The 11,040-nt window shown below is 33.1% G+C and overlaps 1 protein-coding gene across 1 annotated transcript; it reads right to left on the bottom strand.

The window, feature by feature from the left end:
* Positions 1-413: 413 nt before the first annotated feature.
* Positions 414-4,934, bottom strand: LOC111035117. The gene is made up of 9 exons (XM_022316633.1): positions 4,427-4,934; positions 4,126-4,259; positions 3,951-4,067; positions 2,664-2,756; positions 2,445-2,581; positions 2,287-2,387; positions 1,478-1,586; positions 655-691; positions 414-575 (listed from the first exon to the last, which is right to left on the bottom strand). The coding sequence occupies exons 1-9, from the start codon at positions 4,696-4,698 to the stop codon at positions 424-426; spliced, it is 1,152 nt and encodes a 383-aa protein (XP_022172325.1). The 5' UTR covers positions 4,699-4,934; the 3' UTR covers positions 414-423.
* Positions 4,935-11,040: the final 6,106 nt, after the last annotated feature.

Here is an 11,040-nt window from a genome sequence, read left to right on the forward strand (position 1 = left end):
AAACTTTATTTAATTTGTATTTTAAAAAACAAAACGATGAGTTAACTTTTTAAACCTATTTCGGAATATTAAGAATGGTGAATGAAAAGCTTATAAAAATCCTGTAATTTAATTTTAGGTAATCGTTTACAATTATGATAATTTGGATACTATTTTGTGTATTTTCATTTTAGTTTAAAGCTAAGTATCTATTTAAAATATGATGTACTAAATTAGTCTACAAATGTTGGATCCTAGACACACCACTGCTCAAATAACTTGGTACATCAATATTGTAGTTAATATTAGATTCAATTATGATGTTGCAACGAATTCAACTCATTGTTCACTTTTCAATAGTTGTATGTATTTTTTTTTTACATAACACATTTAGTACATTTTTATATCAATTAAATAACAGGTAGGTACTTGTATTCACCGGGGCTATGTGATTTTTATGGATAAATCGTCGATAATTTGATCCTTATTCGAAAATTCGGATCCTTCTCTTTTCGATACAATAGTAGTATTATCCTTTTCAGTACAACAATTTTCATAAAATGGTATCGCATGAAAATCAAAATTTCCACAATCGTCTATAGGATTACAAGACCATCGGAGATTGTAAATTATTATTTGAAAATATTTTTATAGCTTAAAAATTCTTTCTTATACCTAATTCAGTTATATTGTCTGAACGCCTTGACTGCTGCTGAAAATTAAAACAAAAATTATTATAATACAATTTTTACTGTAGTTAATTATTTTACTAACATTATAACAATATTGTGACTGTAGTATTATACGAAAGAGATAATAAAATAAATCGAAAACGACGTGTGTTGCTTAGATGAGTTTAAAGATTTATATCGATTTATAGCGATGGCATAGTAAATAAAAAGTTTGGAATAAATATGTTCAAATCATAAAATTATTCGAAATTAAGTTTTAGTTTACCGTAAAGTAAAAAATTTGTTTCAACTAACCAATTTCGGAAAATAAATATATAATACTTAGATTTTTACATATTTTACCCAAAGGAGAATAAATGTGAACATCTTTATACTTTTATTGTTATATAGAAAATAAAAATACAATTTATTATCTTTATTGAAATACTTTTTTTGTACCCATTATAATGTTAAACAGCATATTATTTTGATTCAAAATCGGATCAAAATATTAAATACTTTAATTATTGTACTCAGATTTGATCAGAAATAAATCAAAATCATAACTATGCAATAAGTATTAACTACACTTGAAAAATAATGAATTACAGTGCACATTGTTCAATGGCCAATACTCAATTTTGCTTAGTCAAATATAACTAATAATTACATTTAATATTGTAATGTGTGTACTTAAATATAATAATAATACTAAGAATAAATATAATTGAAAATGTATTTCTATGTAGTCAACATAGCGTATACGCGGCTGATTTAAGGTTTGCTCATTTTGCTTAAACTTTAAAAATGTGATTTTGAACGATTACTATTTTTAAACGTCTGTCAATTTGCAGGTCAATGTAGTTTCTTGCTTTTTTGTACTCCGTTACAGAAGCCAATGTATGACTTAAACTCAATGGTATATGTTCGCCATTCCTGTAGGTGACAGTCTCATTAAACACTAGTAAAGGGTTTGTTAAAAATAGAGTTAAGTCTCGGGAAACTTTTCTGTCAAGTTACTCTCGACGTGGTTCCTGTCATTGGTTGAAATGACATACGTACAAAAGACTACATTAAATATAAATAATATTTGTTTGTGGTATCAGTTTCACCAACTAATTATAAATTTACTTTGGTGTTGTAAATATTAATTTATTTTCACCGACAAGTATACACGACTACACGAAACTTCTACGGTGTTCTTTATAAAACTTTTATGTGCAAAACAAATAGGTGATATCAAAAGCATCGAAATCTAATATTATTCATATTTTTGCCTCTTGCCCATAAATTTAGTTTTCCTCGTTTTTTTAAAAATTTTTAATATTCGTCAAAGTAAAGTGGGTACACAGTCTACAGTGAAAACCGAAGTCAAGATAAAATACGTCAAAATTAATATTCAACTGAAGTCTACGTGAGTGGACATCAGATGGACTGTATGGTTGAGATTATAAATATTGTATTAATTTATCGTACCTATAAAGTTACCTACATCAGTCATCTTGATATAATTAGGTGATTATTGGAACGATCGTACAAGTTACAGTACAATTATAACTGATGATTACCATAATATTGGAAATAATGATACATCAAAAGTACAAAATAAAAAATACATTAGGTAATATTTATTTACCCGTTTGTTGACGTCGGGGTTGCGTTAGTTTCTTTACAACTAGGATCGCTTAATAATTTCCCGCCAGCTGGAATAACATGCCAAACCGGAAGCATTTGGGCCTGAGTACAATATAAGTGCACTTAATACTCAATTATTCTCGATTTCCCTATACGTACCAAGTCGCTGTCGGGTTCAGTGGTTCTACGAATCGCGTGGTATTTCTGCTCGAATGAATCCAATTTGTTTTTCCATTCGTTTGTACGTTCCATATAATCCCGATATACCACATCAGTAATCTTGGCCTTATGTTTGTCTGATGAGAGAGGGTTGTGTGTCATATTATGTACTACGTAACAAGATATGTTGGAGACTATTACCTGTAATATTAAACTCACCTAAATTAGTTTTTGATAGTATTTTTTTGGAATCTGATAATCTGTTCTTCAACAGTAAGTCTTCGTGTACAGTGAACATTTCATTTTGCATTTCTAAACCATTTAACGTCATTTTTATTAGATAGAATTAAGTTAACCTGACGTAGGACAATAGTTATAATAGTTGTAAAATAATAATTTCACTATTGTCATTATTTATATTTCCCGTAACTATCAAACAATGGATAAGATACCTAAAAGACAACATATTATTGTAATAGAACATTAATATTTATTATAATTTTTTTGGATAAGCTAATATTTGAAACTCAAAAGCAGGTAATCTGAAAATATTTTTTTATACTTTGGTACTATGTATAATAAGATGTCGGAAATTTATTGAATTAGGACGGTTAAAGGTCAGGTTAAAACAGACAGCACAATAAAAATCTCTGATATAATAGTTATCCAACTCTGAATAAAAGTTATTTGTTACTATACCAAAAACTAAGTACAACGTTAAATGAGCGGTATAAAAAACAATAATGTTAAGTCCTACCCATGTCTTGGTATATTTTATACTGATACAAAAGATGACTTTTCCAAAGAAAATTTCTTTATTGAATTATAAATAACTATTTTGTTAAAATATTTTAATTATTGCAGTTTTAAAATAATATTCAATTGTCAACAAATTAGTTTAAAATACAACTACAACTGAAGTTTCATTGCGTAAATAGAAGCAGTATAGAACTATTCGCTTTGCTCATTTCCATTTAACTAAATGCGTTGCACTGCATTTCCAACAAATGTTTCTCGAACAGTCCATTATTAATGATTTTTAGACATTCAAAGTGACTTAATTTCCTCTTCTATTAAAAGTTATCCTTTGTAAAACATTTTCTATGGGAAATGTACATTTGAAGTATCATATAACCAGTTGAGTGGGTAACTTAAGATTTGAAAGCATTGATAATTAGACAATTATTAAAATATTATATGAGAAACACATATTTTATTTGATCGACCAAAACATTTTAAAATTTCAAAAGATTTATCTGTCCTCAAAAATGGATCTTAAAAATCCACAATAAGTTTAATTTGAAAACAAAATAATTATAGGTACCTACCTGATGTTATCATGTCATTTTGGATCCCATAAATGATAAATCATAACTCAAACTCAAAATATGGGAGAAAATAAAAATCCACATATTTTATTAAGAGTAGACAAATAGTTTTTTGAAATTTAGACAATAATATTTGAAATAAAAAATAATTTTTAGTATTTTAAAATCCATTAGGTACCAGTATTTTTGTCAATCATGTTTCGCAAACTTGGTAAATTTCCATTTGACTTAATCAAATGATTGAGGTGATTGCTAGTTGCAGTTATAACACCAATTCCGCCCAATAACGTGAGTTCTAAAATATAGAGAATATTATAGTAGGTATATGGTGATTTAGAAATCAAGCAACGGACTGACAAATATTGCTAGCCGGAGATGTTTTGACAATCCGTTAAACCAATTCGAAAGGTCTTCCGTCGTCTGCTCCGATGCGGTCAAATCTAATAAAGACTCGTTGTCTCTGGCCGGACGCATGTCAGAGGACAAACTATACAAAATAATTATAATATGAAAACAAAAAATTATCTGAACGTCGAGCTTTCTTCAAATAGATCTACCATGCACGCACTCCACGCACTCCGCTGTTGGTGAGTGATTACTTTACTTTTATGTTATTTATGACGTAATTTTATAGTAATACGTATATATACTCACTCGGTAATATTGCACGCTGCAATGTCCCTGGTGTACGCCCTGTCGAATATTTTTTGCAAAATAAACAAAAACAACGGGTCCCCGCAAACGTCCAATATATTTCCCAGGAAATCTCTTTTTACATCCCAGTTACTCGCTGTGTACCATTGCTGTAGATCGCGAAATCGAATCACATCGTTTCCGCTCATAGAATCTAAGTGCACATTTGTCTTGTCCTCCTCCTCTTCCTGCTGCAGCAGCAGCAGACTACTGTCGCCATTTTGACTTGTCATAGTTAATTAAATAATTACGGTGTTCGGTGTGGGGTATCAAAACGTATTTCAGCTTGGGAGCACCAACTATAATTCACTAGAATAAAGTACGAAAAATAAAAAATAAATAGAAAAATAAAAATAGAAGGAAATAACAAAAAATTAAATCAACTACTTACGACGAAGCGCACATCACATGGAAACAGAATGTTTAATTTATTTATTTACAAAAATATCAGCGTGAGAGCTCGCGCACCGCGTCGTCGTTCAATTACTTTTCGTTTGATGTGATTAATCCTCTTGGGTCTAATAAGCTATTTCGACTTAGTCAAATGGTTCAAGCATAAAAATAGGACTGACAAATTGCTTTCGTTGTACGCACGAGTATCCTGTACACTTGTGTCTAATAACGTTGATTTGTAACTGTACTGCAGAGCGGTGCTATACACTAATTGACGTGTGTCCGAGGACCAACGCACGAGGGTGATCTTGAGATATTATTCCGAACAAAAAATATAAATCTTAATAACAGTTACTGATCCGAATACCACGAAATAATAATATAATGTCTGAACGTTACTAATAACCCTTATAAATCTTCGTTCAAAAATTTACCGCGTATGATATGAGGTAGGCACCTGCCTGCGTTTAAAAGCGTAAGCTAAATGTTTCAAATAACATTTATGTTGTAAACGTTTGAGGACGAGAACAAACAGTTCGGAAGAAGTATTGTTTTCTTTAAAATATATAATTATTTTTAAATCACCAAAAAACACCGCGGTGTATCGTAACTGTCTGACACAAACTGCGAGTATGGTAATCACTAATTTAGTGTTGTGTGTAAACAGATTGTAATATTTTATTAAATAAAAAAAAAAAAAAGTTAGTGTTGTTTTAAAGCTTAAAAAACGCAAAGTAACTACCCATTTCAATACAACTATACAATGTGCGATCGGCATGTGTAATAATAATTTGTGTTTGCTTTTGCTCATCATGCAAATCTCCTTGGCACATTACATAATATTAATACACTGCTGTATGACCGGAAACATTTTAACTGATGTGTCAAGATTCAAATCCATGTAATTTAGGTGAACAGGCGACTGCTGTGTGAAGTGTTTTTTTTTCAAGTGTATTTAACACTATTATAGAAGACGCTCTTTATTTATGACACCGAGTAATATACATAATTATTACAAACATTCGTTGTCGTTGTTAAATTATAGTGCAATTTATACGTTAATTTTATTTAATTTTAATCATTTATGTGCATATTATTTTGATGTTATTGATATTAAAGTGCTTGCCAAGTTTCCTAAAATAAAATTATATTTTACAAGGACCAAATATTAAGTCATTTCGAAGATTAAAAAAAAAAAGAGAAGCTTTTATAAGGTATCCATCTAATTACATCGTCATTATTATAAGTTTTAAACTGATTATAAAAGTGAAATATACGTCTTGGAACAATTTTCAGCGTGCTATATTATGTCCCGGAAAAGCAGCGTTATTAATGTGAGCATGATAAGTTTGTCTTGTAATTCTCTCATTTTTGATACACAAAAAGAGGAAACACAATTTATTTCGTTGTTACTTTTGTCTTTACGGATAAAACCAAAAAATAAAAATAAAATACAAACGAAACATAAATAATACAATAACTAACTACAGCAATAACGTCATGTTACTCGAAATTTGTTGGACGATAAATTATTTGAGATATTATCAAAATACGTTCGTAATATCGTTTTTAACAAACGAATGAAAAAAAAAATATATATATATTTATAAGTCCTGTCTCATCGGTTTGTTTAAATGCCGTTTATTACCGGCAACCCGATTTCTCATCTAATTCATGTATGGAACGAATAGTCACATTAACACTCATAATAATATTATTATGTCTCACCGAGACCCACGTGGCCGTCATCCCGACCTAAACCAACACGGCATCGACGACGACGACACGACAAGGCTAACCGTCAAATCACTCGCCGTCAGGGAGGGGGGGGGGAGAACCACGCTATAAATCCGGTACGGCATTGACGTATTGCAAACACCGAGAAGTCGCCGAGCCTCGCGAGGGGGTGGTTAACGGTTTCCTATTAGATGTACCCGGTATAGAGGCGCTGGTAAACAACCGTCGAGAAACTTATGGCGGTAATCGAATAATGCGGTGGCACTCAAAACGGAACGTTCGGCGCGGCGATTAAGACCTGTATAATAATCCGGAACAACGCCACCCCGCACATGCCCACCCGCCGCACGCTCGCACACGGCCCGCAGCAGCTTCGCGGAGTTTCCTCGCGTCACTTTATTATTAAACGCCGTTCGAGACGGACGCGAAACTTTTCCGGAGTATGTGTCAATTTACACGGCGCTGCAGCACCACCGCCGGCATTGCCGCACGACCCGACACCCGCCCGCACCCGCCACCCACCTGCACCTGCCACCCACCGCGGCCGAGCCCTAAACAATAATACATATGTTTTCGTCAGTGACGGGACCCATTAGGCTAATGGAACCTCGTCGTCGTCATCGGCGTCATCGGCGTGTACACCTTTTTCGTTGAACATTGCTCGGGTGTATTTTTAAACGGCGGATTTACTGCCGCTGTGTTAAGTGCAAAGTTTCTTGGAGAAGCGCCGCCCCGCCGCCCCCCCCCCCCGGTTGTGCCGTAGGTTAGGTATATATACCTATATATTGTTATATCGTTAAGGCCGAGGAGATATAGTGACGCGCGTGCGTACACCGACAGTTCGAAATAGAAACAAATCGTATCACTTCCATCTGCTTATTCGATGTCCAATGCGGCGGTATACCTGTGTATATATATTATATTGGTCGAATAGCGCGGCGAGCCAAAGAAGTATATACAAGGAACACCGCCGAGAATGCAATAATTTAAAAATATTTATACCTACTCGATAATTTAAATATTTTGATTGAAATTATCGAATTACTATTCTATTACAGTCGTGTGTACGGTAATTTATCGAAAAAAATCGAATGAATAATGCAATGTTAAATTGTTGTCTAACTTGTTTAGAATCTAAATTTTGTTTAAAAACAAATTATGTTCGAAATATGCAAATCGCTAGAGAAACGTACTCGGTTTAATTTAAAAACGCATAAACTATATTACGTACCTGCCTATATATACACTACCTGTGTATAATATAGGCGATCCGACGAAACAAAATATATTATATAGTACAAATCCTTTTATTTAAATAACAAATGCTTGCGATACACGCGCGTACAGTGACGAAAGTATATTTATTTCAGCGAGATTGTCTCGACAAAATTCGTTTATCTTCACGCGACCTACATGATGTTATTTTGCACGCAGTCCAAAAATTATTAGTCTGACGATAACAGCGAAATATCACTGTATTACGCAGGACTGTTGCCAGATAATATGACAATAAAAAAATATATGGTAGGTATACGTTAGATAATATGAGTGAAATGACTGTATAGCAACCGGTAACCAGGTTACGTATAGCCATACAGATTATTTCAGCTATACCCACCCTATGCAGTAAATTTGTGGAGCAGCGTGACAGTATGCGAACAATAATATTATAATATTAAAATTGATGCTCCACGTCTCCTTGAGCGTATTAGCTTTAGAGTTCCTACCGCCAATACCAGATCAACCGATTCCTTTCACATCCCAACTTCCCGTTCAAACTTTTTATCTAATGATCCTTTGGTTAGAGCTATGCGCAATTTAAATAATAATAATTTTGATATATGGCCTTAAATTTCGTATTCACCCAATGTGTGTAATTGTCCTATTATAATTATTATTATTCTTATTTCTTAGTATATTGTTTAACATTATCATTTATGTATTTTATTCTTATCACTAACGTTAATTTATGTTATATCGTTATTGCTATATGTAAAAAGCCGTTTGGCGTTTATACAAATAAAAAAAAAAAAAAATATGTCGCGTAGGTAGGCATTATACTCGTGTATGATATAATAATATTATTATCATGTCCGAATTATTTGAGTCCAATCAAACTTAAGCCTTCATTTTTGTTAACCTTAACCGCCAGGTCTCGGAACTAGAATTTTCGAACAATTTATATGCTCACCGTTTGCTCGAGAAATAACCGTTTGGTCCTTTGCTGAACTTTAAATTGGTCGTTCGCCGAAATAGAGCATTTCAGCGCATTTCCGACTAAAACTGTTCAAACACAAAGGCAACAAGATTAGGTAACAATAAAATAACCTCATCCCGTTTGCGAGAATCCGACGTCGTAAAGGAGCCGAAGGGTCGTCGTTTTCAGGCACGTATAAACATTATTCCCTTAGTTCCATTATACGTTTGATACACTACAAATTGGGAAATATTATTTTGTTAATTTTCTATAGAGAAAATAAACGATTGGCGTTATCGTCGCGGAAACGACGTTTGGCCAACTACAATGGACGTCGAGAAACGGCTGCAAAACCAGTATTTACGACATATGTGGTAGGTATACATAGAAAAATTGGAGTTGAATTCAGTTTCAATCAATTGTAGCTAAATGTAAAATTAACTGTAATTTGTATATTAAATAAGGACATTGGAGTGTTGTATTGAATGTTGAGTCGTACACTACGTCTAGTTATAACACTCATTACGTATATTCATTAATAACCTTATTCTATATTTAAATTGAAAGAAAAAATATTATTCTGAGTATATGAACGATTAAATTAAGTTTTTTTGATGTAACTTTAAATTTATATTCATTAATAATTGAACAATTCCTTGTTCAGTTATTTTAACATCCAATATTTTGACAACCGGCAACCAATTATTGTTAATATAATCATAGAAATGTTGATTTTACTGTAAATAAACTATAAAGTTAAATAGCATATGAATATTTGTGGTTAAAATAATAACAGAGTTAATACATTAGAGCATATAATATAATAAATAAAGTGCCTATAAAACTGAAAAACAAATACTTTACGTAGTACGCGAGAGTTATTCGCAGTTTGTAGAGCAAACGCTCGCGTGTTCCTTTTTTTTTATTAGTTTTTTTTTTCTTGGACCAATCGAAATAGAATTTGATTTCGACGTATTTAATATTAGAAATGCTTCTTGACAAACGGCGACTAATGCGAATCTTCATTATTGAATGTTTGAATCGAAAAGTCGAAAACCGAACGTTGTTTATATTTGTCGATATTGTACAAGATCCTTGTTTCCAAGATATTTTACTATTTTTTAGCTATTGCCTCTACTATCCGCACTCGTGAAAACTATTGTCACATTTCTTTTTGCCTCATTTCTTGAGAGTTGTCATTTTTTAGTGACCTTGTTAATAGTCGTAACACTCGTAACAATATTGTGAATAAATAGTCTCAAACAAGGGGCAAAACGAACGGTGACGATAACTACGGTGACGATCGTTTTATTTTAATCGTTTATTTCAATATTATATTCCCTTGCGAGGTATAGGCACTGCGAGTGGATATTGAACGAGACGATTTCGACAGGCGGCAATCTTGCCTCCACGTCGATCGAATCAAAACAAAAAATGTACACCTATTATCTAAATAACATCATACGAACGAGCTGGTGTACAATGTATAACAATATCATTGTCTTATTTTCAGCGGATTTCGCGGACGGTCTTGAAAAACCACTCGAGAAATCTTATTTTAGGAGGACTTCGTCGCCGTTATCCGAAGCCGGTAGTCGCGAACGTCTATAGATCCGTCGTATGTATGGAGTACCTATGTATATTGTATATATACAGATACAGAGTGAGAGAGAAGTGAGTACACAACCCGGTCGCCTGCAACCTAGGTATATAAAATATAATACATATATATATATATATATATATATGGTGTGTTTGTTTGCGCATAGGTATATATAGACACGTCGCGGGTAATGAAACCCCTATATCAATGTCACCGGGGCCCTCATATATACATTATTATATTGTCCTATATATACCACCGCAACCGCCGCCGCCGCCGCCGCCTCCGTCGGTTACCCGACACTCGTATACGCACGATATTTACTCTATTCGAAATTAAAAACCCCGATGCCGAAACTCGTTGTGTTGCCCCCCCGTTCGAGTACTTTACTTTACGCGACTTATTGTTTCCGCGTGTATAGGCGGATCAACAAAAAAAAAAAAACCTATATACTCTTTTGATAAATCGTTTCCAAACCGGAATTCAACGCCCCTTCGGCGGAAGGGTGCACACACATGCACACACAATGTTCAGGTCGATAATGACGTCAAAAAAAAAATGTATATATATATAGCAACACAAGTGGAATGTAAGCCCCAGCGTTAAGCGCCCGTGATTTAATGTTCAAAGACTTATAATTTTATT

Source organism: Myzus persicae, unplaced genomic scaffold (assembly GCF_001856785.1).
Source record: "Myzus persicae strain clone G006 unplaced genomic scaffold, MPER_G0061.0, whole genome shotgun sequence".
NCBI lineage: Eukaryota > Metazoa > Arthropoda > Insecta > Hemiptera > Aphididae > Myzus > Myzus persicae.

Bases quoted from the DNA above. Each gene is read 5' to 3' on its own strand.
- LOC111035117 (XM_022316633.1), bottom strand. From the start codon at position 4,698: ATGACAAGTCAAAATGGCGACAGTAGTCTGCTGCTGCTGCAGCAGGAA. The intron at 4,260-4,426 runs GTGAGTATATAT...TATTTTGTATAG, and splicing joins GCAGCGTGCAATATTACCGA to TTTGTCCTCTGACATGCGTC. The intron at 2,757-3,950 runs GTACCTAATGGA...TAAATGGTTTAG, and splicing joins CATGATTGACAAAAATACTG to AAATGCAAAATGAAATGTTC.